Below are 26,295 nucleotides of genomic sequence, written 5' to 3'. Positions count from 1 at the left end.
GTGCAAATTGTTGGACATTCCTCAGAGCTTCCCTGACACAAACGATGCAGGTGTCTGTCTAACAGATGATATTGGTGTGTTTCTGATGTATGAGGTGGGGTTAGTGGTGCTGAGAGGCTGGGTGCTCCATTAGTTCAACTCCCTGATTCCTCTCTTGCTCTCCTTCACGTATTTTGGATTGCTTGTCCTGAGTTCTTCCGTCTCTGAGGAGTGGATAAATGCCCTTGCAGCTATAAGCTGTGCAGTCTTTTAATGTTACTTGAATTTATAATCCATTAAAGTGGAGGGGATTTTTTTTCCTGTATCTTGATATGTGCTTTCAACCCTTTTATAACCCTTTTATGTAAGAAACCCTTTTAACTTCCATCTCCGTGCGTGCTTTAATAATAAGTTCAAACATATCTTTATTTATTATTTATCTATTCATAACTTCCCCCTAATTACACCCCAGCCATTCAAGCTGTCAGCCATGTGTGCTCAGTTCTAAGCATGTCCACAGCTTCATGGACATGCTTTGGTTTGTGGCACCTTATGTGCTCACACATGTGTGCTGTTCTGCAGGAGGGTGAGCTATTTCTATTAGCTTCCCAAAGCAATCTTACTCACGCTGTTGTGACTTGAGAAGTTGTGTTTGTTATTTTACTTTTGCTCCAGCTGCATCAAAATTGGGCTTTTATTTGTTTGTTTTTTTCCTCTCATGTGGTATTTGTTTTGTATCTCTTGCGCTGCATTAGTTGCTAAATAGCACTTTTGTGGTCGGGGTCTATTTCTAGCTTTAGCCTTTCAATTTTGGAAGGATTGCGCCAAATATTTGCAAACAACGGTTTGCCAAGATTTCATAGGAGGATCACAAGGAGAATGACCAACTTGGAAGCATACAGCTGCTTTTTTTTGGTGGCGTTACTTTTTCTCTGCTGAATGCTGCTGAGATGTGCACTGAGCTTTGCTTTGGTGCTGTTGTTACCCACGTTGCCATCAGTCTTTGTCCTTCAGCAGTGATTGGTAGGAATGGGAATTGAATGTTTTGTGGCTGCTGAGGTCTGTGGCAGAGCTGGAGAGACAGTTTGCTGGTACGCATCCTGGGCCTGTTCCCTCTGCAGGAATAAAAGGAGTTGGACTGATGTTGTTAATGAGCCTTCAATCCTTGATGGCTTTGAGTAGGAAAGTGTCTGTAGTCATAAAACCGTAGAATCACCAAGGTTGAAAAAGATCCCCAGGTCATCAGTCAAACTGGTCCCCTACCACCAGTAGTTCCCCACCAAATCATGGAGTCACAGCACGGCCTGGGTTGCAAAGGAGCACAGTGCTCATCCAGCTCCAACCCCCTGCTGTGTGCAGGTCGCCAACCAGCAGCCCAGGCTGCCCACAGCCACATCCAGCCTGGCCTTGAATGCCTGCAGGGATGGGGCATCCACAGCCTCCTTGGGCAACCTGTGCCAGTGCCTCACCACCCTCTGGCTGAAAAACTTCCTCCTCATATCCAACCCAAACCTCCCCTGTCTCACTTTAAAACCATTCCCCTTGTCCTATCAAACCATGTCCCTCAGTACAACACCTGAATGTATCTTGAACACCTCCAGGGATGCCCACCACCTTCCTGGCAGCCCATTCCAGTGCCTGACTGCTCTTTGGCAGAAGAAAATGGATGGCTGTGCTGGTAGTGCTGCTGCAGTGTGAACTTGCTGACACAAGTAAAATTAGCATGTGAATCTTTGTCCTTAGTTTATTCTGGAAAGTGCTGTGGTGATGGCTGTGAGAGATGGATCTCTTTCAGGGTGCTGAATCTGTGAAGTCTCTGTTAGAGAAGTGGCTTCTGAAAGCCTCTGTGCCTTCTCCCCATAGAAGAGCCTGGTACGGCTCTCAATTAAAGATCCAGCTGGAAAATTGCAGAGTAAACAATTGCCTTCTGGCTGTTTCTGCCTCCTAAAAGAGAAAGAGCACTGAAAATAAGAAGGTGCTCTTAGGTATTATGTTGTAACTGCTCAGATTAGATTGATGTCTGCTTTACAGGTGAGCTGCCTTGGCACACCTGCAGAGATTAACAGAGCATTGCGGGGACTCGGGGTGGCAAATGTGCTTGTTGTGTCTGGCACAAATCTAATCCCACACAGTAAGATCTGCTTTAGGATTTTGTAGACTCATCCCACTTACGCTCCGTTCCTTATAGCTGTCCTATCACACTTCTTAAATTCCTGCAGAGCTGGAACTGCATGAAGGGGAAGATGTTTGGTGTCTGTTGTGGAGATGCTCTCAGTGCTGAGCAGAAGGGCCTTTGTTCAGCTCAGCACTCTGTGGGTTTGCTTGGGATGAAGGATTTGTTTATGTGACGGGGTCAGGTTTGTTTATTTCAGATCAAACAAACAAAAATACACATAGGATTGTCTGGTAGTCACATCTAGGTGAGCTTGGTGCATGCTCCTAGGTAGGAGGTTGGTACAGGGGAATGTGAGGAATATAGGTGAGTCCCATACCACATCTGGAAAGGTGGGCAGTGAGTGCTCATAGGGCGTGATGGCTGGTGTTGGGACAGGGGCTGGAATGTGCTCAGTTCATCTGAACTGTATCAGGACCTGCTGGTTTAGGCTGCAGAGCAGGCAGAGCTCAGCAGTCAGCCTGCAGCCTGAGGAGGTGACCCTTTGGCTTTTGCTCTGTCCAGGGCTTATGTGGGGGGATTGGGAGCTGCTTGTTTTCTTTGCAGCCATGAGCTGCCATGACTGGTCTCTGTGCCCATGTTAACCTTTAGCTGCAGACGTTCAAGGGTTGTTTTCTTAGAGCTTTCAGGGAGTTTGGTTCCTTCTACAAATGTGCTTTGCTAAGGCGTGATGCTACAAAAGGTTGCAGTGTCCTTCTCTTGGGAAGGATAGCAATTCTAGACTGGCACAGCAAATTAACTTCGTTTTGCTTTTAAAGGTTCTGTGAGGAGCTCTGGAGTTACGTGGTTTTAGAAAGGAAGCCGTTCCCATTATCCGTGCTGGGAATTTCAGAACAGGACAGAGCAAGTTAAGAGTTACGAAGAATCAGAAGTCATAAACTAGAAGGCAAATGACTGAACCTGGAAGTCAGGGGACCTTTGGGAGGTGGAGAAAAAGCAAGCAGCAGATGAGACAGCGAAGCATCGTGGTCACTGATGAGTGGAGCTTGGCAAGGAATGAATAACGTGGGGGTGTGTGGGAGGGTTGCCACAGGAGCTGCAGTTCTGATTAGATTAAATGAAGCCTCAGTTGAACAAATGAATCTGCTGGTGAACTGGAGGGTTGATCCAAGCCTGGAGATCAGACACAGGCATAGGCATGAGGGGGATATTTCACTGTTGAGATTGAAGATAGTGATTTGGAAGTTGTGGTATTGGTGTCCAAATCTTGCCCTTCTTTTCCTCAGTGTTGAAGAAGAAAGCAGCTGGACAAGGATAGTGGTAGGGTATCACAGAACTGTAGGGGTTGGAAGGGACCTCCAGAGATCATCAAGTCCAACCCCCTGCCAAAGCAGTTCCCTACAGCAGGTCGCACAGGTCGGCATCCAGGCAGGTCTTGAACATCTCCAGAGAAAGAGACTCCACCACCTCCCTGGCAGTAGTATGGTTGGACTTGAGTAGTGGTTGGACTTGATGATCTTTAAGGTCTTTTCCAACGTGAGCAATTCTGTGATTCCATAAAGGAGGCTGAGCACGCAAAGCTGAACTTCAGATGTGCACATAAAGCAGTTCTGCTTTTGTCTGCCCAAACCCCCAGCCCTCCTGGTGCTGCATCTCTTCACTTTGAGTTAGCCTTTGAGCTTGTGCTGTGCCTGGGTTTGTCCTGTAGTGGGACATTGGGGGGGGGAGGAGAAAAAAAAAGCAGTCCTTGTATTTAATCTTGAACACAGGCTCTCTTGTTCTGTAGGATTAGCATGTAGCTGGTAAAATATTCTGGAAGAGCTGTGTTCATTGGGGTGCTGTCACTCCTCCCATAGCCAGGAAAGGGGGTGACCAAATAACCACCCAGCCTTTCTTTCACTACATACACGCTGTATATGATGTAGAGCTAAACAAGGCCAACTTTAACAATTCTGTGATTCAGAGGTTAATTCTGTGGCTCACCCCATTCAAACATGCCCTCATTCTTGTCCCATTCTTGTGTCAGTCAAACTTCCTTCTGTAACTTTGTGCCAAAATCCCATAGTTTCAATTTTCACTCTAAGCAATGTAGAACATAATTTTTAGTTTTGAATCTCACGAAATAGAACAAGATCAGTGCTAGCAGGCAGCAGAGGCTCTGGCTTCCTTCTGCAATCTGTCGGGGAAGTCGGGCTGTTCTTCTGTGGCGTGGGAAGCGCGGCAGGGAGCTGACGGGGATGTGGGCTCCAGCACAGGAGGGAGCTGGGCCACGGCCAGGCTGTGGTCTCTTAGCCTGCAGCGTCAGATCTGTCTGTAAGAACTATTGTAAGAAATGGGTGAGTTTTGTCAGATTTCATGTTTGGTAAAACGTCAGGATTGGTTCACAAAGGCTGACTCCCTCAGTACCGCACCGTCCTTTTTAACATAGCCCAGCAATGCAAACTGTGTACCACGGGGAAGCAGTTTTTAGCCTTCACCATCTTTTGTTTTTCATGATATGTGAGATAACCGCCGTTCATTATTGATGAAGTTTTCAGCTGACAGAAAGGTAAAGAGTAGAAAGGCTGAAAAAGCAAGAGGTGGCAACAGACAGAGGTGTAGGTACGTATGTAAAGTGGGTGCCCTTGTAGGAGGGATAAAAGCTGATAGTTGCACTTAGGGGTGGGTGGCTCTCCTGGGAAGCTTGCTGAATGCCTGCAACTGACCCTGCAGACAGAAGATCTGATGCGGTTCTAGTGTCTGTGAGCAGCCCAACAAGCTGCTGGGCCCTTGCTGCTCAGAGGGCTGTTGGTGTCCTGGGCTGCCTTAGGCAAAGTATTATGGGCAGGTCAAGGGAGGGGGTCCTCGCCCCTGCTCAGTGCTGGTGAGGCTGCACGGGGTGCTGGGCCCAGTTCTGGGCCCTCAGTAGAGGAGAGAGCCCAGCATAAGGCCAGGGAGGTGCTGCAGGGCCTGAAACAGCTCTGCTGTGAGGAGGGCCAAGAGCTGGGGCTGCTCAGCCTGGAGCTGAGGAGGGCGTCCCCACCTGAACGGGGGTGCAGAGAGGATGCAGCCAGGACAAGGGGCGATGAGCACAAACTGGAGCACGGGAGGCTTCCTCTGACCATCAGAAGCGTTTCTGTGCTGGGCTGTGACGGAGCACTGATGCAGAGGCTGTGGGGTCTCCTCCTTGGGGACCTCCAAAAGCCCCAGGTGCTCTGGGCACCAGCTCTGGGTGTCCCTGCTGGGACAGAGTGGGACCAGAGGGTTCCAGCAGAACCTCCAATCACAGCCATGCTGGGAATCTGTGATGCTGAGTGTGAGGGAATGCTTAGTATTTTTGCCTTTGGTGCTGGCATGATATGGTTTAAATAGTGTGTGTGGTCAATTCAAGAAAACTATTGAGTTGGAAGATGAAATTATAGGACCAGGAAACCTGTTTTAGGGTGACTGATACAGACAGCTCAATATGTTCAGTCCGTAAATACCAACCTGGTGAAAAGCTTTCCATGCCATCAGGCAAAGGTTGATGGCTTAAAACCAAAACATTCCACGTTGGGGCTTTGCCAAAAACATGATGGTAATGCAGGATAGCAGCAGGGTGTTCTTGGGTGAAGCTGTGTGGCCTGTGCAGTGTGGGAGCTGAGAGCCAGCAATGCACTGAGCTCTGGCCTGGACCTTTGCACCCCAGCCGAGCAGTGTGTGTACCTTTGGCAGTCTGCAGCTATTCTTTCAGGCTTTGGCATAACAGGAACAGTGATGGGAATATCAGGAAAGAATACAGTCTTGTGTGTGTTTCAGAGATGAAGGTGATCTTCTGTACACAGTGCGGTTCGGTCTCCTTTATCTGAACAGCTTGGCTGGTTTTGGATAGAAGGATGGATAGTTGAGGTTTCCTGACTTCAGTGGGAGCCTCACATTCTTACAGGCACCTCTGTGTTTTATAACAGGTTGGTGTAAGAGTACCAAAAAGGTCCCTGATGTGCTTCATCAGGATGTTGATGAATGCAAATGATTGTGCTGCAGTCTGCTGAGCATTTCTGGTCAGAAGGTACTTAAAGAAGTGGCAGGGGTTTCCTTTGTGGTTAGCAGACATCGCTCTGTTCAGTGATTTGCGTAAATTAGTTGGTTCTGTTGCATGGTTATTCAGGTTTGCTTTGTTTTCGGTTGAGTCACACTTGAGAGTGTTCCTACCCTGCATGCTGACAGATGGCACTTACCTGAACACTATGGGACTTTGAATGGGCCAATTATTGCTGGCTTTTTTTTTTTCCCCAGTAGTAGGAAAGCTTGATTTGGAAGCTTGACTAAGCGTTGACACAGTTGAGGGATTCATATTTTAAGTCCTTGCTCTACCTGTTGCTAAATGAAGACTTCTTGTCCATAAGCAAGAGAAGAACGTCATGTTCTGCAGTGGCTTTCTCCAGCTCAGCCCTCAGGCAACTTTCCTTTGCATCCTTATCCTAAATACTTACCAATCAATTTCAGCTGGCCCAGTTTTCCTCAGATTTTCTACAATTTTAACCTTTTGCCATATTTTATGTGTTCAGAAGATGTTGAACTTCTCTCACAGAGTCAAAAGGCATTAACTTCTGGATGCTCAGCAAAAAGGGAATGCCACAGTCCCTAATTGGATTAGGTTGTGTGTCAAAAATAATATAGCTTAGCTCTGGTGATGGTGCCTGGGTGATTTAGAGCTCGTTTTACCAGAGTTAACAGCATTAATGAGATCCCCTCATACAGCTTTCCAGGTCGAAGGTTCCTGTAACATTGTCTTCCAGCGCTGAGCTCTCAGTGGGAATTTTACAGGAGGACTCCCTCCAGGTATGGTGGGAAGGTTGGATTGGAGCTGCATTCACAGAACCACAGAACGGCCCGGGTTGGAAGGGACCTCAAGGACCACGAAGCTCCAACCCCCCTGTGCCATGCAGGGCCACCAACCTCCACATTTCACAGCAGCCCAGGCTGCCCAGGGCCCCATCCAACCTGGCCTTGAACACCTCCAGGGATGGACGGGGCATCACAGCCTCTCTGGGCAGCTGTTCCAGCACCTCACCACTCTCAGAGTAAAGAGTGGAGGAATGTGGGGACCACACCAGTCAGCCAGAGTCTGCTGGAAGGAGTTTCAGAATCCAGTAGTTCCCATGAAACATGCTGCATCTGCAGAACTTCTCTCTTCTGCCTATCAGTTCCACTTTCAGAGCACACAGAGGTTTCCCACCATGAGGTGGGTGCAGTTCAGCATGCTCTGGCAGCCCGCAGTGCAGCACAGTCTTTTGCATCACTCCAGTCTGCATCGGCTGCGGGCACTTCTCAGTTTGAACAGCCCTTACAGTGGTGTTTTGATTGCACCTTGTTTGCTGATGAAAAGCTGTTTGGTTTTAGAAGCTCTGGAAGGAACTGCTGCTAACACTTCAGATTTCCAACTAGGTTGTTGCAGTGCTAATACCAAGCCCAGATAATCCTCACCCAGGTTGCTCACAGCTGATTGCGTTGTGAACTATTTGTAACACATTACATCCAGCATATCTTGTAAAACTCTCTGAGATGCCATTGCAGCATAATTGAATGTGTCTTAACTCTCTTATTTCAGGCTAGAAATCTTCATACTGGAGAACTGGCTGCTGTAAAAATAATCAAGTTAGAGCCTGGTAAGTTTTGCATTCTTTTCTATGTTTTTGGATTGCAGTTTCAGTTTTTACACATGTTGATTTTCATGGCTGCAAAGCTCCAGACAAAAGAAGTGGGTTTATTTTTGCTGTTTCAGTGGTTAGATGACAGGAAGCTCTACAGGATGTACCATTGCTTTTGGCTATATCCTGCTCACGATTTCCTTGTTCGTTCTTATCTGCCTTACTTGTTGTTTCATAAAAAAAATGCTGCAGTTCCAGCGTGTTGCAGTAGATTCAGGACAGATGGTAGATTGTGAAAGAGTGGGGAGCTTTGAGAATCAAAATGGGGAGGGGACCAAGCAATGGTACCAGTGCTCACCAAAGGTGTGTTGGGAAAATCAGTGCCTTCTGGAATACCTTTCACACCCCTCTTTAGTGTATCCCTCTTCTGCATCTCCTTGCCTCCCTAGTGTCTCCACAGCCAGTCCTTGCCTGAACTCCTGTGCTGTATGTTTGGAGTCCTGGCTCTTAGGGACAGGGGATGAGGGATCTGTGAACGTGAGCTGTCCCAGCACTCACTATCACTTGTAGTCTGTAGAGAGATTAAGGGACACTGGAGGTTTATGTATGGTCACTGCGCTAGGAAGTAGCAGGGTTTATGGAGATGTGGTGGGTTAACTTCTGTGGCTGGAGTGCTACAGGGAATGAACGCAGGCAGGAAAAGAGGAAAATCTGGAAGGACACGACTGGTGGAACTGAGCTTTTTGTTCTGGAGGCAGGAAGGCTGAAGAGGAGTCTGAACACCATCTTCCACTGCAGATGTGCAGAGTGGGGAGCCCAGCAAAGGTTTGGGAGCCAGTAGGGCACAGGCTATGGCAAGAGAGATTCCAGTTGGAAATGGGAAAAACTCTTCATAAGGAGAATGTCAAAGAAGTGATGGGGGATCTCCATCCTGGGAGACTCTTGGGAGTTGACTGGAACAAGGCCGTGAGCAACGTGACCTGACTGCAGTGAGCCCTGCTTGGAGCAAAAGGCTGTAGTGGAGGCCATCAGAATCCCTGCCAGCCTCTCTTTGGGCAGTGAAGGTTTTGCAGACCAGCTCTGAAGCATCTCCCTGCACAGCCATCTTGACTGGACAGATTAAAGACTGCCATTTTGATGAGGATCTTGCCGTGTTGATATGTTCCTATTTCTTGCTCAGGGAGATGCATTCTCCTGTTTGTTTGTGGTTACTTGGTTCTGTTCACTCACTTGGTTAGGGAGGCATGGATACATAAACACAGAGTCTTCTGGTGTTGTACTTTGTGGTTTCTCCAACTGGATTTCTATCAAATCTGGTGTGCCAACCCAAGAGTTCTGACCAGCATGAGCACCAATATGTCTTCCACTGAAGACTATGACCAAAATTATATATAGTGATCAGAGACTCGATCTTAGCAACCAGATACTTCTAAGTTTTTATTTCAGCAGTCAAGCTTCAGCAAAAGCTGCTTTTAAAAAGTGCATTCATTTTTCATAAAAGTTTAATATTGTCCAAGGGACTGAAATTTTCCAACATGCCTGTTGTCCTTGAGTAGTTATGGATCTGGAGCACCACATCCAAGCCCAGGGCTCCCAGCAAAAAGGATGTGAAGCTGTTGGAGTGGGTGCAGAGGAGGCCACGAAGATGCCTGGGGGGCTGGAGCACCTCTTATAGAAGTGAGCTGAAGGAGCTCAAGAAAAAGAGCAACGTGGTCTTTGCATCTGTGCTGTTTGTTTTGGTTTTTTTGTTTTCAGGCTTCTGAAAATCTGTTAATGTTTCTTGAAGGTAACAGTCCTGGGTGGAATCTCTGAGGTACTTGGATGTGGATTTGTTGGTTTTGTTTGGATGGTTGGCTGTTTTGTTGGGTTTTTTTGTTTGATTCATGTTGCAGCCATTTTGGAATGGTCAGGCAACTATGTGTGAGGTTGAGTTAACTCATCAGAGCAGTCTTCACCAAAATAAGAGTTAGAAACATTTCTATACTGGATGCTGTGGTGGCTTCACCACACTCCCCATTTTCTCCCTCTCAAGCTAGATTATTGGGAAGACTGCAGTGCCATTTACTGCATGAGCCCTCACGTATTATGTGGTTAGGGGATACAGGGGACAAATTCAGACCCATCTTTGTCTTACTGACAATAAAGACATGCAGTTGAGTTCTCCCTCCTTGCAGGATACTGCATTCCCTACTGACCTGTGAAGTGTTCCAAGGTCGTTTTGTTGATTCCTGCTGAAAGTTCAGTGTATGTTTTGCTTTTTTTGTAAATGAAATGTGAATTGATTTAGACATCCTATGAGAGTGACTCTTTTGCCTGGTGATAGTTGGTCTCTTTGGTAAAATGATTGCAGGCAAAAGAATTTGGGGTTTCCCACATCCAAGATGCTCTGGTCTGGATGATGTCAGATTTCCCGTGAGCTGAGCTGCTCATTTCCAAGTTGGTTTTGTTTTGTTTCAGTTTGGTTTTTTTTTTTTTAAACAGTTAAAAGTTCCTGAAATCTGAACTTTTTTTTTTCCCCAACTGGAAGAATTTGAAAAATCCTAGTGAAAAGATGAGAAGAAAGGCTCAGCTTGATTCTTCAGCTTTTTCTCCTTTTTGAAGTTTCCATTGGCGTGTGCCACCAGACTAAACAAGCAGAGAGCAGCCAGGCCTCGTTGGTGACAAAGTGACCCCAGGACGGTGCCACCTCCATGGCAACTCTCATCTGCACAAGTTGCTGAGCTCCTCCCCACACTCAGCATCATGCACTCAGCGTGGTGCAGACGTCGATGGCTGTGGCTCAGTTCCTATTGCATGGATGCCCTACATTTCTGAACCCACACCACAATTCCTGGTGGTCTGACCTCAACAGTGGTGGTCCGTGGGCAAAACCTCAGTTGTGGCCTCAGCTGCTGCTGGTGTCACCTCTGTGACTCACTGACTCCTTCAGCTGTTTCAGGTCCTCTCAGCTGTTTGATCTCATGAGGTGGCAGCCTGATGGAGCAGAGCTGTCTGTCTTCTCTGATTATTTGGTGCTATACACAGCACCTTGTTTGGAGGCTGCTTTCCAGAACTGAAAAGCACTATGTTTGATGGCTCAGGCCAGTTGTCTTGGCCATACTTGCTTCATCCCCATGAAGCAATGTTCCTTGCACTCATGTGTGCATGTGGTGACACCAGATTGGAGCTGGTGGCAGCAAGCAGTGGCAGGCTGCAAGCAACAAGGAAGTGTGGTTTACTCTGCACATCTCTGAAACTCCTCATTGTATTCAGTTGTGCTTACCCAGGTGTGAAAAAGAGCTGCACAGATTCATACAAGAGAAAAATACATGAAGGGCTATTAAATACAAAGATGCCATCTCTGACTGAGAGATTTTTCTGAGCCATAACTCTGGAGGTCAGGAGTGTTAGAGCAGACATCTCTGTGTGGTCCATTTGTCAGTGCTTCCTTGGCATCCTCAGCTGGAAGCAGGACACCGGGCTGAAGGCCCCGTATTGGACTCAGCCAATTACAAGCTCAGCAGTGCTGGCTTGTAATTCTGCTTGGTTCCATGGCCTCAATCCTCAGTCGAGCAGATGTGTGCAAAGGCTGAAGGCAGAGGACGTGTGAGGCTGTTGGAGCTGGAGAAAGCAGGACCCTTTGAAGGCTGAGCAATCCCTGCCTCAGATTGTATTGCTACAGTGAACAACATGAGTTTCTGGCCGCAAATTATCACTGCTGAGAACCCCATTCTAATTAGCATCAGTGACCACATCTTTATAGGTTTCATCATGTCTTCGTCTGATTTGCCCTGGAGAAGTGATTTCTTCTAGGGCTGTTTTCATTTTGCTTTGTGCTTTCAAATGCCCTTTAAAACATTACTAGCCTGCTCACCCTCCAAAGCATGGACACCCACAGCCTCTTGGCAGGGATCTCTTCAGGGGGTTGTTTTGTTTCTGAGGAGGGTTCACAGCATTTCTTTATTGATGTTCGGCATTCTGGATGTCTGTTGCCTCTGTAACTCCATGATAGCAGCTTGCTGTCTTTGCTGGACATGGCTGTTCGAAGCCTTCCAGATTAAAAATAAAAATCAGCAGCTCCTTGTTGCCAGTGCTCAGGCTCATTTGGACTGGAGATGTTGGGCTGTGCTTGCAGAGCACCATCAGGTCTTGGGTTGAGTCAGTGTCAGGTGTTGCTCATCTGGGGCTCCCCAAGGGAGGGCTCCTCTCTGCTGTTATCAGAGATGCTGCCAGACCACGTGGCACAGCTGCTCATACATTTCATACATCAGTCACCAGGTAAGCAGAATCATAGAATCCTTAGAGTTGGAAGGGAACTCTGAGGACTATCTAGTCCTGCAATGCACAGGGACACCACAGCCAGATCAGGTTGCCCAGGGCCTGATCCAGCCTTCCTGAAAGCCTCCAGGGATGGGGAATCCACCACATCACTGGACAGCCTGCTCGGTGCCTCACCACCTTCACTGCAAAAGACTTCTTCCTTGTATCCAACCTGAATTTCCCCTCTTTGAGCTTGGAACCCTTTCCCCTTGTTCTGTCCCCTTCTCTCCTGTGGCTCCCCTTCAGATATCGGATCCCCTTGGAGCCTTCTCTTCTCCATGCTGCACAGCCCCAGCTCTCAGCCCATCCTGTAGGAGAGGTGTTCCATCCCTGGGACCGTTTTTGTGGCCCTCCTCTGGATGCACTCCAACAGCTTCCTGTCTCTCCTGTACTGAGGTCTCCCCATCTGGATGCAGTGCTCCAGGTGAGGTGTCAGCACAGAGTAGAAGGACAGGATCCCCCCCCTTGCCCTGCTGGCCTTTGGATGCAGCCCAGGATACACTTGGCTTTCATTGCTGGCTCATGTCCAGCTTCCCATCTACCAGTACCCCCAGGCACAGGTCTTTTTCTGCACGGCTGTGGCTCCCCTTGAGTTATTTACAGCATCTTCTGGAGGGGAGGAGCAGACTGCTTCATAGGTGGGAATTCATTTGCAGATGGAAAAACAGAAGCTCCAGACTCCAAGATAGTTTAATACGTGCACGGGGGCAGTTGGAATCTGAAGGCAAAAGCCTCTGGAATAAGGAGTGCCCTGCAGGAGGTGAGAAATGTGATGAATGAAAGCTGCAGGAAACAGCACGCAGCAAGATGGCAGTGTTCTGGGAGACCAGCAAAACCACTGAAATAGAAAGTAGAACAGACTGTGTCCTTTCCTTGTTAATCCCTCATCTGCTGCTGCAGGTAATGAGTTGGTAGACTCCAGCTTAGAACGGAGACCCCAGCATGACTGAATTTTATTTCATGTGCTATCACCTTCCTTTGTTCTCCAGACACATAAATGAGCCCTGCTTTGAGGGTTACTGTCATCAGTTTATTGGAGTTTTTGGGCAGTAACTGATTCTGCTACCAGTTATTTAAGCTGTGCTGTTAGAATCAAAATAGACAGTGTTTTTCACTTTTTTTGGCATAGACTTTGGAGAGCATTAGGCAAAAGTATTATGGCACGCTAATGACATTTCCCAGCATTCACCGAGCACAAATGCTTCAAATAATTTGGGAGCCAGTTCTATTTCAGAAAGTAATCCAACTGTACTCAGCAGTGTAAAAGCCAAAACCATCTGAAACACTAAAGCCACTTCCTTCTATGGGTTTAGCAGATGAGTCGAGAGTGGAGTCAACACAGAGATAGCTGTTTGCCAGGGTGGCTTTACCCCACCGAATTTTCTCCCTGGGGAAATGTCATGAAATGTTTTCAAATGAGTGAACGTCTGGTGTGAATACAGTTGTGATGATAAACAGTGACCTCAGAAACCTTTCACGCTTTTAAGGCTGGTTGTAATCTCTAGTTTACAATTGCAGAAGAGTCCGGTTAGTGGTTTTCATCTGGTGCAACATTTGTTTTCCATGTGAGATCTTCTTAAGGGCCAGAAGTAGCCGGTTATGTGTTTCAAGCTGGATCTCAATCTGAACCTGGGACCATCCAAGGCTATTTGGACATGGGAAAACAATCCCCCAGCATTGTGTAGTGCTGTGCTCAGTACATCTGCAGCCAGCTCTGCTTGGTTACACTTGGTTTGCATCTCATGGTTCATACTGCCCTCAGGGCTGAGCCAGGTGTGGCTGTGCTTTGTCCTTTTGGGATGCTTGCAGCACAGGTGTTGCTCCAAGGCCCTTCGGGGCAGGAGAGAAATGCTGCAATGCAGTTTATGTAATAAGTTCCCTAAGGATGCTGTGAGCTATGGAGAAGAACAAACCTGAGGCTTGTTTGAGTAAGCCTGTGGGTGTTAACAGTTGTTGAAAGCTCCAGGGCTTGAAGAAATACAAAAATAACTTCTGGTTATTTCTTCCATCTTCACTGGTTGGGCCTGGGATGGTGTCCGGTGCGACCGAGTCAGAAATTGCCAGCAGCCCTCGATTCCCATTCCTGTGTTCCTTTGCTGGTTGCATCTGCCTGAGCTGAACGCCTGCATCTTCCAGTATGCAAGAGCTGCTCAGTGCTGAGCACTGCTGCTTGTGCTGTACCATGCACTGCTGGGTGCTGCTGCTGACCAGCTGCTCTGGAACACACACAAAGCAGAATACAGACAGTGTGGTCTTCTAATATTGAGTGCCCAGCATTTTAATTATTTGGAACTTCTTGAAATCTGGCCTAATTTTGCTTTGCTTGTTTATTTGTAATCTGCTGTTGTCCTTTCAGAAATACATGTGTGCAGAGGGTGTGAGTTCATGTTCCCATGCACTGTAAGCTTTCGTTCACAGAAACAGTTACTTGGATGATGAAGGCCAGCAGGAGGATCACAGAGTCGTAGAATCATTAAGGTTGGAAAAGACTTTCTAAGGTCACCAAGTCCAACCCACCCCACCTGCACTAATCCCATCACTGCCCACAGTGCCACATCTCCATGGCTGTTAACACCTCCAGGGATGGTGACTCCACCACCTCCCTGGACGGCCTGTTGCAATGCATTACCACTCTTTTGGAGAAGAAACGTTTCATAATATCCAATATTTTGGCTAGAGGAGGCATTACTGTGAGTAGGAGAGATGCTGAGAAAGTGTTGGGGAGGTGATGGGGAGTGTGCCATCTGTGGTGAAGGCAGGTCGGTAAGGGCTGCTCACAACTGTGAGTGCACTTAATCTGACAAAATGCACGGAAGAAAAATAGCAACAATGAGAGGGCAGCACTCAGAACATCCAGGTGGAAATTGGTTGTGGAATTAGAACTGCCACTCCAAACATCTGTGTGCTGTGGCATTGCACTGCCATCAGTAATGTTTGTATCAGCTGACATAATGAGGACCAGTGGCGGTTAGCACGTGGCAGCTGAGATGCCTGGCCATGAAATCTGCTGGTGGAAAGCTCATTGTTTCCAAATAGTTGTATCCTGCTTGGAATCAAGTTTCTGAGCTTCAAGTTTTGGGACTTTAAATTCTTTATGTCAGACTGCAGGCTTCCTTTAATCCCAAGGAAAGAGGTATGGATAAAACAGCTCAGGTGCTGGAGCGACGTTTAATGTACTGCTATTATTAAAGACATAAAACTTTAATAGGATTTTTTTTTTTTTGCAGTTTTCCAAAGGGTTGGCATACAGCAATGCAGGTCTGTGGGGCAGTAAAGAAAGCAAGGAGAGGGGCACAGGGGCAGTGCTCATGCTCAGTCTGTGCCCTGACCCTGCTGCTTGCCATACGGCAGAGTTTGCCCATGTGTGCTGGGAGCGGTGGCTCAGGGCTGGCTGGTGCCACAACACTTGGCCTCTCAGTAAGTGCTGCTGTCCCACCCTTTGGTGACTGTCGGAGCCTCCAGGAGCAGTCAGATCTCCCCTCCCAGTTGCATTCGAGCCCTGGGTGCTGCCTGCCCCCACACACCATCATCCCATGATGCAGCACTGAAGTAATGCGGAATAAACCAAACACAACAATAGCTTCTTCCCCAGGGAGCCTTCTGGACAGTGAAGCAAATCTCAGCTGAGCCAGGAGAGGTGTGAGCAGTGACCCTGCAGGATGGGGCCACTCAGAGCAGCCGGTGGAGCACATGACAGTATGACCAGCAGTAAATTTGCTTGCAAGCCATCAAGGTTAGGCACACTCAGAGTAATGCTGTATGATAGGCACCAGAGCCAGCAGTCCTTGTCATGCTGCAGAGTGGCTGTGTGGGCCCAGGAGGGACATCTGGTATTGTGCCAATTCCACATAGGTGAGAACTAATGTCTGCAAATAGGGGAATTTACAAGTGTTAATGGGCCATCAGTTTTCTCAATGATCTCCTGCTTAGATATGGGTTTATCATGAATTTACCAGGCTTTACCTTGCTTAGCTTCTGAAATCTTAGCCAACAGCTACTCTGCAAGTTGATGCAGCCACAAGTTCCTGTAGTCCTCCTCCCCACCAGCTGTGTTGGTGGACAAGCAGCTCTTTGTGCCCAGCAGCCCAGCTTGGACTGCAGGCTCTGGCCGGAGGAGAATATCCCATTGTAACCCTGCATTGTGTCCTGCATGGCTCGTTAGAGGTAAAATTGCATGATAGTAGCACGCTGTGGTGAGTCACTGCACTGCCTGTGATTTACAGCAGCTCCCTGCACTGCGCTTTTGCTCAGCGTGCCCCACAGCCCATAATTGCAAACATGTGAGTAGACAGAAAGGACATTTTTCCAATTCCGTGTTATTTAGCATCAGGAGATCTCTGACGACTAAAACAGATGCAAATCTCTTTCTGTGGATATATGATCACCTTTGAACTAAGGATTCTTATCTTGCTGTCTTCTCGATGAAGTATTTTCTACAAATTCTTTCTCTTACTGTTGTCTTTATTTTCGTGCTATCCAAGGATATTCAATTTTTGCCCTATTCCAGCAACTCTTGCCAAGATTAATACTCCAGCTGCCTTGGAGACTCTGAATTCCATTGTTTTGAATTCATTCTTGTCGTCTTTGAAGCTCTATACATCTTCCCTGCTATCTTTGAGTCTGATCTTTCAGGATCTTTTTTGACATATTTTGGCCAGACTCTTCTCATGCTTACGTCTCCTTCTTTCCATCTGCTTGCTACTTTTCTGTCAGCTCTGGCTCACATAAAGCCTGGACCTCTCCTTCCAAATCCCTCTTAATTCCTTCTTTTGTAGGTTGCCCCATTTCTTGCATAGGTCGTCCATTTACTAATTGCAAATGAAAAGGTCATCTTCATCATTAGATGGTAGTCAGTGGCCCACAGTAGATGATCCAGTCAATATGATAATGAAGGGCAATTCAGGATGCTGCCTACTGATTTTTTTTGATGTTCAGAACACTTTTTGACCCCGATTTTCATGTGACAGCATTTAGCTCTTCTGAAATGCTGATTCTTGCTTATCAAAGACCCTTTGATTTGAGGATTCTCAATTCATTCTCTGAACTTTTGGACAAATTGCAGCCTTAGAGGAAGCACTGTGGTGTGGGGTGGGAGTTCTTTGCATTCACACTTTGCTTAGATTGAACTTCCTAGGTAAAGTTTTTAGTTTCAAAATGAGATATCTGTGAATACCTACCGATTTCCCTTTGGGTGTTTGTCACAGAAATAAGAGGGATTCATCCACCTGGTTCAAACTCAGCATTTCTTTGTTCATAGCAAGCATTGATGTGCAGGGTGCTCGACTCCAAGCCAAGCTATAGCTGAAAGGTGACCCATAGAGCAAGCAGCACAGTGTGAAGTCTGTACTGATATCAGCTGCCTAGTTTGTGTTGCCTTTCCTTTTTCTCATTACGCAAAGAAAAGTACTGTTTGTGCTTCAAATGTCAAGAATCTTTTTTTAAACTCCTCTCCTATTGTTTTCTTTCCCTACTGAAGTCTTTCTCCACGTAATTAATAAATATTCAAGGAGCCCTTGAGGATTTGCTGGGCATGTATGTAGTTCTGTGTGTCATAGTTATTTCACTACATGATTGAGCAGCTTCATGTGTACGAGAGCTGAGATTTCCACTGTGATGAGCAGAGCTGTGGGGCAGCGTGTCAGTCCTGCAGGCTGTGCAAATCCAGCCAGAGTGCTCAGGTAGCTGATACAGCTGTCCTGGTCACCAAACAGAGCCACAGGAGTGGGCCACGAGGGTTCTGTGCTTCTCCTTGTGAGTCAGTGGTGGCTGAGTGGGCGTGCAGGCCATATGTGCTGCAAAGCATTTGGAGACGGGATGTTTTTAATGATGAGCCTATGGTGAGCTGGCAGAAGCGATCGTCCCACCACTCTCTTGTCATCTTTGAAAGGCTGTGGAGAACAGGAGAGGTACCTGAGGGCTGCTGGTAAGTCAGTGCCACTCCAGTCTTCAGATAGGGCAAAAGGAGGACCCAGAAAATATAGGCCACAGGAAGGTGGTGGCACAACTTGTTCCGGATGCCCTCTCCAAGGAATTGGAAGAGAAGGTTATCAGGAGTGGTCAGCGTGCATTCACCAAGGGGAAGTCGTGCTTGACCAACATGGTAGCTTTCTGTGCTGGCATGACTGGCTGGGTAGATGGAGAGAGCAGTGGATATTGTCAGTCTTGACTTCAGCAAGGCTTTTGACACTGTCTCCCATAACATCTTTGTAGGTAGGCTTAGAAGTGTGGGATGGACAGGTGGGCAGTGATATGAGTTGAGAACTGGCTGTCTGGCAGAGCTCAGAGGGCTGTGATCAGTGATACAGCCTGGTGAGAGGCTGTAACAGCAGGGCTTGGTGCTGCTGGGTCTGATCTCATTTGACATCTTCACCAGTGACCTGGAGGAAGGGATAGAGCACACCATTAGTGAGTCTGCTGGTGATGCGAAGCTAGGAGGGGTGGCTGACACACCAGAAGGCTGTGAGGCCTGGACAGGCTGTGTTGGGTGGAGAGGAACCTGAAGAGGTTCAACAGGGGCAGCTTTAGAGTCCTACAGCTGTGGAAGAATAACTGCACAGATCAGAACAGGTTGGGCTGAGCTGCTGGGCGCTCTGCAGGACCTGGGGTCCAATTGACCAGCAGGGTGACCACGAGCCAGTAGCGTGCCCTGGTGGCCAAGGAGGATGGTGGTGTCCTGGGTGCTTCCAGACCTGATTTTCTGGGATCTCTCCCGGTTTCAGAAGGTGACTCTGGCCTTCCCTTGCTGTAGTCTTCATGCCTGTGGCCAGGAGCCTTGTGCTGCAGGTAGCAAGCTGTGCAGGTGAAGCACGGTTGCTCTGACAGCTGCCATCATGCTCCCATCCTACAGGGCCTTTTCCTTGCCTGCCAGAGCACTCTGTGCTTGTGGAGCTGCCTTGGTCCATGGAGCACAGGTTCCCAGGACAGCCTTTCTTCATCGGCCTTTGAGAAATATTCATGCCAAAGCAGATCACAGATCAAAGAATGGAAAATGAAGGGCTGATGTTGAAAACTTACTGAAGAAGCTGATGTGTCAGAAAACCCTTGTGAAGGCTTAGCAGTTATCCAAGCTCACGGCTGGTGTTTGTGAGTTACACGCATGCTTTCAGATCTCCTTCAAAGTTCATTTTTGTGCGCTCTAATGGTGACTGTTTCCTGTTTTTCAGGGGATGACTTTTCGTTGATCCAGCAGGAAATATATATGGTAAAAGAATGCAAACATTGCAACATAGTCGCCTATTTTGGGAGCTATCTCAGGTAAATAGCACTGCATTACCTGCATTTCTGCTGGGCTTTTCCTACAACAGTCTCCCTGTGGCTTATTACTTGTATCCTCTCTGTGTTCTTCTCTAGCTTGAATTCCATTCAGTTCTCTTCTGGGTTTAGAAAAAAACACACACAAAAGTGACTAATACTTTGTTTTCTCTGCTGGCCAAAAGGCTGGAATATTTTTATCACTAGGAACAGAAAGAAACTTCTCCCTTAGAGACTCTTGCAACATATCCAATCCTACTCACTTTGCTGGGCAGATTTTACGAGTCTATCACTCATAATATAAAACAAGCTCACTGTTTATCGTGAGCAATTGCTTTGGGGTATGGTATTTAATGGCAGCGTTGTGTGCTGGGAAAGTATAGGCTGTAAGGGAGCCCTCACTCTGGGCTGCTGGTAAGCATTTCTGCTGGTTGTGGTGCTGCAGATGCGACGTACTGAGAGCAAGGCATTGCCAGCTGGCTGTGTCCGCAGGCGCACGCGTTAAATGTGATACAGCAAGTTGGGGGGAGATTTTCCACTTCTGTGGAACAGTGCCATTTATCAGTTGGCTCCGTGGGAATATATATCACCACTTTGCCCGTTTGGTCTTTTTCTACGAGGCTTCACCTATGGATTTCTTGGAGGGCTGCATTCGTTTTCATCTGTACAGCCCAAGTGGACTTCAGTGGAACAAAATAGCTGGATTTTGAAATCCCCAGCAGCTCTTCTGGAGGCCGTGTAGGATTTTTTAGGTGTGATTAGGTACTGTCAATCTCAGATTGAAACTGAATTTGGCGGGCTTGTCTAATGTGCTCCTGCTGATAGAAGGTAAACTTCAGCTGTTTGTTCTACATCTTCTTCCTTGCAGTTAGGAGGTCATCGTTAAAGCAGCACCTGATAAGTTAGAAGTTAAAAGCTTGTCATTGATCTTTCATTTTGATGGATTGACAGGCTGAGGGAGCTGGGCTGAACAAGAGAGAAGAAGGCTGTGGGGTGACCTCAGTGCAGCCTGCAGTGCCTAAAGGGAGCCTGCAGACAGGAGGGGAGTCAGCTCTTGGAAAGGGGAGATGGCAGCAGGACAAGGGGAAATGGTTTGGATTTGAGGGAGGGCAGATGGAGGTTGGATGTCAGGGGGAAGTTGTGTGCTGTGAGAGTGATCAGCTGGGTTCTGATGTCTGTGTTTTGCCTTTCCCTGGATAGCCGTGAAAAGCTGTGGATATGCATGGAGTACTGCGGCGGGGGATCCCTCCAAGATATCTACCATGGTACCTTGGGAACTCATTTTAACCTCTGTACCTTAAGAATGATTTATGCAAAGAGGAAAATTTGAAAGCTGGGGGATGGTTGGTGCTGGCTGGCATTGCATGTGTGTTTTCTTGAAGAAATGAACACTTCTCTAGCTACAGGCAGCAGATTTTGTACAGAGCACTTCTCAGCGTGGCAGCAGTGGCTCTGTGCTAACATCCTGCCATTCTGGGCCAGCATCACAGACTCCTAGAATGGCCTGGGTTGCACAGGAGCACAGTGCTCACCCAGCTCCAACCCCCTGCTGTGTGCAGGTCGCCAACCAGCAGCCCAGGCTGCCCAGAGCCACATCCAGCCTGGCCTTGAATGCCTCCTGCCATGCACTTTGTTTTCCAATCACACTGCTCCTTTCTCTCCTGATACTTAGGTACGGGAGCTTGGTTTGTCCCCCTGCAGGGCTCTTCAGTACTGCAGTGGCTGTTCAGTGTGAGCTCCTCTGTGCCTTTAGTTGCCTCCTGCCAGCCCTGCACCATTCATTGTTGGTGTGCAGTGGTAGTTGATCTCCTTTTTCTGAAGGCACTGGAAAAAAAAAAGACCTTTAAGAAGTTTGCAACCAGAAATGGTGCTAATTACATATGGAATCTCATTGTGGATATTGTCTTCTGTTAATGTGCTGTTGTTTTTCTTGCAAAAAGCCTTTCTGTAAAGCAAACAAACAAAACCCTCTTTTCATCTCAGTGTAAAATACAGTCTATGTTAAAAAAGGCAGTACTGCTATTTGGTTCTTCACAATGTTATTTACATGCTAAAGGCTGTAGACTTACACACTTTTTATCTTTGTTTTCAGTCACTGGACCTCTGTCAGAGTTACAAATTGCATATGTTTGCAGAGAGACTTTGCAGGTACTGTTCTGCAGATGTTTTGTAGTCATATGTGATAGAGGCTGGGTACGGCTGTAGGGGCAGAAGATGAGCGATTTCAGAAGACAGTGCTGTACCACCACTTCCATTTGTGAGCACTGGGAGGCTTCTTGAGGCCAATCAGACAGTTTTCCATATTGCATAAATAAAAATCAGCAAGAAGCACAGCAAGGTTGTGCAAATATTTGCTTAGAATCGTTGTCAGAACAGCGCTGCTTCCGTGCTGTAATTTGCAGCTCTAATTTGCACTGGTGCACGTGTGGATGTCTCTGTGGATCCCACTGCAGGACCGAAATACTAAAAGTCAGTCTGTCTCCTTGGTGGTGCTGGTGGTGGCAGTGATAATGTGGAAGACAGGTCTTTGCAGGTTGGGATCACAGTGCTGTCTGGGCAGTTTTCATGCCTTGTTCTGACACAGCTGTTGAGCGCAGAAGTTGTTCAGGACAAAGTTCTGAATGTCGTTGCAGAAAGCAGCCAATGCCCAGTAAGCAGGGGTAAGTAACTGGGTAATAACAATAATTACATTTTAAAAAAGGTGTGTTTTGAACCGCCTGCTTGATTGTGGCATTAAATTCTAATCATTTGTAGAGAAGAAAACCAGGTGGCTACAGTTGTTTTGTTTTCTGATTGCCCGTAATGGTAGAAATACAAGATAAGGTGATGCAGGCAGTGTTTCTGCAGGGAACATTTCCATCCCTGCTGTCTGCATCCGTGGATGATTGCAGAAGAGAATCATGAAGCCCCATCTTTCCCAGGAGCTGTGGCTGAACTGCTCACTGCTGGAGGTGGGGTGCAGGCCCGTCCAGTCACCTGCTTGGCACTTGTGTTCCTCATCTCCTGCTGCTGCAGGAACTGATATTGCAGGGCAGACAGACAGACAAGAGCACCTGAACTGAGTCTTGTTCTGAAAATGTCCATTTACCAGCATAAAATGCTCAACAGTGACTGAATGAATGAGTCTTCACGTGCGTTGGCTGCAGCTGGGAGAGATGAGGAACAGAACCCAGCACACTTCCTACCTGCAAATCTCAATTATTTGATTGTGCAATAAAATACATCCAGTGATTAAAACTGATTGAATGGGACTGGCTTTGCAGTCTGTTACCAGGTGTGCTAATGAAGGGTTATGTCTCTTTTTATTTCCAGGGTCTCGCTTACTTGCATATGAAGGGGAAAATGCACAGAGATATAAAGGTAACTGGGAACTTTGAGAACCCTTAAACTTCCTACTGCTGGAAAATATTCCTGACAATGCATTTTAATATTCTACTTATTATGTTTTAGGGTGCAAATATTCTACTAACAGACCATGGAGATGTCAAGTTAGGTAAGTGGCCAGGATTTAATATGGAGACAGAAAGCAAATAGGAGATTTTGGATGCAATCATGAGTTGAGCAAATGGTCTTTTAGCTTTTCTTTAAGGCAGGAATTTTCCTTGGTGAGAACATTCAGATTTTGTGTGGCCTTGTTTTTGTTGAGCAGCACGTGTACAGCAGTGATTGAGCTTCCTATAAACGATGAAGCCCATCACAGCAGAACTCCTGTGTTGGTGCAACCAGTTTTATTGGGTAATGTTCTCTGTGGCATAAACCTCTGGTGTGTAAGAACATCCCGGTGCTGGAGGTCAGTAGAGGACAGCAGGAGGAGTGTCTCCATGGGCACACACACGTGGATGAGATGAGAAGTTGCATTCTGTTACGAAGCTACAGTAATTGCTTTTCTCAGCCAACCAGCCCTGAAGCCTCCCAGCTTTCCCTGGAACCTGGATATTGCTGGCTCTGTTCCTAGCCAGAAGGGCAGTTCTGCACCTGGCAGCCTGTCGCAGTGCAGGGTCTGTTCCTGGCTGTGCCTCCAGCCCAGCGTATGGCGTTGGGTGTTCCCATGCAGGTGGAGGTGAGGAAACTCTTCTTGGTCAAGCACTCTGGGTTCCACAGGCAGGCACTTAAAGAGAGTAGCGTTGCTGGCTTCCTCTAATGCCACTTTGCATGTAGAGGGGCACGGGCAGGCCGAATCTTTTGTCAGAACTCCTATCTGCCTGTCTGCTGCATCTTCATAGGAGCCTGTGTGCTGTGAGGGCTCTTCAGGAAGGAAGGAGCAGACAAGGAGACATCTTAGGAGACAGAACGAGACAGTCGTGATCTTGGGTTGAAATAGGAGTGGTTGTGGGGCTTTGCTGCCCCTCAGAAAGTAAAAACCTTGAAACTGATAGGAGCTTCCACTGTTTCCATTAAACTTGGCTTGCACACTGTACCTTGCATGTGCCTGCCAACCTATTAGATCTGTCCACAACTGTCCTCCAGCTATCATAGTACAGATGCAATCAAAATAAAGCTGGACATGAATGTCTTTTGGCTCTGTAAGACCATCTGATTGTCTGCAGCTCTCAGTAAGGGGTAATCGTCCCCTAGACTGACTCCAGAAGCAAGAACAGATGGCCCCCCATGGCTCCTCTGGAAGTAACAGAAATAGTACTGTTTCCAAAGCATGACGCTGGTTTTCCTCTCAACTATTACATTGAATACCTCTGAATTTTGTAAGATTGCTGCTTGGGGAGATGGAAAACCAGTGAGGAGGGGAGCAGGATTGTGAGTGAGCTGTAGAAACGAATGGTTTTAATTCAAAAGTATTTCTTCACTGACATTAGTTGATCCTATTATTAATCAACTGTCGAAGCTGAATGAATTTTTAATTTGCATTAGGAAAGAGTGCTTTTTCATAACATGGCACTTCATAGAATGGAATTAGAGTGTTAAAATCAGATTTTAAATGAATGACGATTTCATTTTCCAGCTGACTTTGGTGTAGCAGCAAAAATAACAGCCACCATTGCGAAGAGGAAATCGTTTATCGGTACCCCGTACTGGTAAGAAACCATTTCCATTGCTGTGTGCTTGCAAAGCTAAGCCTATATTTACAAATCATGCCAAGAGCTTGGGTTCTCAGGCTCTGAATGCATAATGGAATCACAGAACCATAGAATGGCCTGGGATGCAAAGGAGCACAGTGCTCATCCAGCTCCAACTCCCTGCTGTGTGCAGGTTGCCAACCAGCAGCCCAGGCTGCCCAGAACCACATCCAGCCTGGCCTTGAATGCCTGCAGGGATGGGGCATCCACAGCCTCCTTGGGCAACCCAATGGCCATTTAGTCTCTCACTAACTTCTTGTTCTTCTCATGAATAAACCCGAAGGTGTCTTTCAGTTTTCTTCACATTTCCTTCTGCACAGCAGAAAAACAGTTCTGAAACAATCTTTTAATCATCTCTAGTACTTAATTTTCCATGTGAGACAGCATTCGATATGTAGTCATATCAGCATAAATCTTGAGCTGGATTATGGATGTCAATTAACTGCCTTTGAGTTCTGACTCTACCAGCTGCCTTTCTTTTAGGGTGATGTGCTCAGTACTGACTCGATGCCTACATGCAGCTTAATTCAGACACTGGCACTTAATTGTTTGCTGCCCTCCTTATCCCACAGCAGGAGGACGCAGGGCAGGAAGATTATCTGGTCATTAAAGCATTGCACCAGGAGTCATGAGGCTCTGGGTCTATTCCTAGCCCTGCTGGCCAGTTGGTGACCTCAGGTAGAACGTGCAGCCTGTGTGTTTTCTCCCCTGCTGCTGGGTGAGGGGAGGCACAGCAGCCTTCTGGCGGGGCTCTCTGCACTGCAGTCGCCTGTCGTGCTGTGTGACTCTGTGTTTAGGCAGTGATTCCTGTTTGGCTCTTTTCTCTGACCGAGTGATGGCTTCTCTTTGAAGGATGGCCCCAGAGGTTGCGGCGGTGGAGAAGAACGGCGGCTACAACCAGCTGTGTGACATCTGGGCAGTCGGCATCACAGCCATCGAGCTGGCGGAGCTTCAGCCCCCCATGTTCGACCTGCACCCCATGAGGTGAGCATGCTCACCCTGCTCGTCCCCTTCAGCCCCAGCAGCACTGCTGCCTGCAGCCCAGCCTTCTTCAGGGCTCCTTCAGCAAGCAGCTCCTTGCCGCGTGAGCCGTGTCTGTGCTGAAGACACCGGTCCGAGGCTACAGGCTTACATTTGGAATTGAAATTCTAAATGGAGATTTAAAATTGTTTTTTTAATTGTCGTGTCTGCAGCGCTGCGATTAAGTGTGACAAATGGGTAGAGAAACCGTAACCTTATGCTTAACAGGATTATGGGTGGCATTAAAAAGATTTTATTTGAAGATAAGAAAATCATCAGCTTTACCATGTCTGTCCTCTAACGCAGTACAGGCTGTAATCCAGTTTCATCATTATGGCTCTTATCACAAAGTATTAATATAAAGTGTTTAGATACCAGAATGAAAATGGATTTTTTTTCCACCATATAATAACTTTTTTTTTCTCCTTTACCTTCAGGGCTTTGTTCTTAATGTCAAAAAGTAATTTTCAACCACCAAAGCTAAAGGAAAAAGCAAAATGGTAGGTTAAGCCCTGTTCTTTGCTCAGTATGTTGTAGATAATATGAACAAAAATAATACTTCATAGAATCACAGCATGGCCTGGGTTGCACAGGAGCACAGTGCTCATCCAGCTCCAACCCCTGGTGTGTGCAGGTCGCCAACCAGCAGCCCAGGCTGCCCAGAGCCACATCCAGCCTGGCCTTGAATGCCTGCAGGGATGGGGCATCCACAGCCTCCTTGGGCAACCTGTGCCAGTGCCTCACCACCCTCTGGATGAAAAACTTCCTCCTAATATCCAACCCAAACCTCCCCTGTCTCACTTTAAAACCATTCCCCTTGTCCCATCACCACCCACCCTCACACACAGCCGTTCCCCTCCTGTTTATCTGCTCCCTTCAAGCACTGGAAGGCCACCATGAGGTCTCCCTGGAGCTTTCTCTTCTCCAAGCTAAACAAGCCCAGTTCCCTCAA

General features: G+C 47.3%; 1 protein-coding gene across 5 annotated transcripts in view; it reads left to right on the top strand.

Moving 5' to 3' along the window:
• The window catches only part of MAP4K5 (mitogen-activated protein kinase kinase kinase kinase 5), a 58,038-nt gene that overhangs the window by 9,979 nt on the left and 21,764 nt on the right, over positions 1-26,295 (top strand). For all 5 annotated transcript variants that reach the window (XM_042871622.1, XM_042871461.1, XM_042871541.1 and 2 more), the window contains exons 2-10: positions 7,662-7,719; positions 19,164-19,254; positions 20,452-20,516; positions 21,344-21,399; positions 22,564-22,611; positions 22,702-22,744; positions 24,209-24,281; positions 25,176-25,307; positions 25,781-25,843. In XM_042871622.1, the coding sequence (XP_042727556.1) occupies positions 7,662-7,719; positions 19,164-19,254; positions 20,452-20,516; positions 21,344-21,399; positions 22,564-22,611; positions 22,702-22,744; positions 24,209-24,281; positions 25,176-25,307; positions 25,781-25,843 (629 nt within the window). The remainder of the gene's footprint in view (positions 1-7,661; positions 7,720-19,163; positions 19,255-20,451; positions 20,517-21,343; positions 21,400-22,563; positions 22,612-22,701; positions 22,745-24,208; positions 24,282-25,175; positions 25,308-25,780; positions 25,844-26,295) is intronic.

Source organism: Lagopus leucura, unplaced genomic scaffold (genome assembly GCF_019238085.1).
Source record: "Lagopus leucura isolate 7727_CA_CO unplaced genomic scaffold, USGS_WTPT01 Super-Scaffold_1, whole genome shotgun sequence".
NCBI classification, from domain to species: Eukaryota; Metazoa; Chordata; class Aves; order Galliformes; family Phasianidae; genus Lagopus; species Lagopus leucura.
This window is presented reverse-complemented; position numbering and strand designations above follow the sequence as displayed.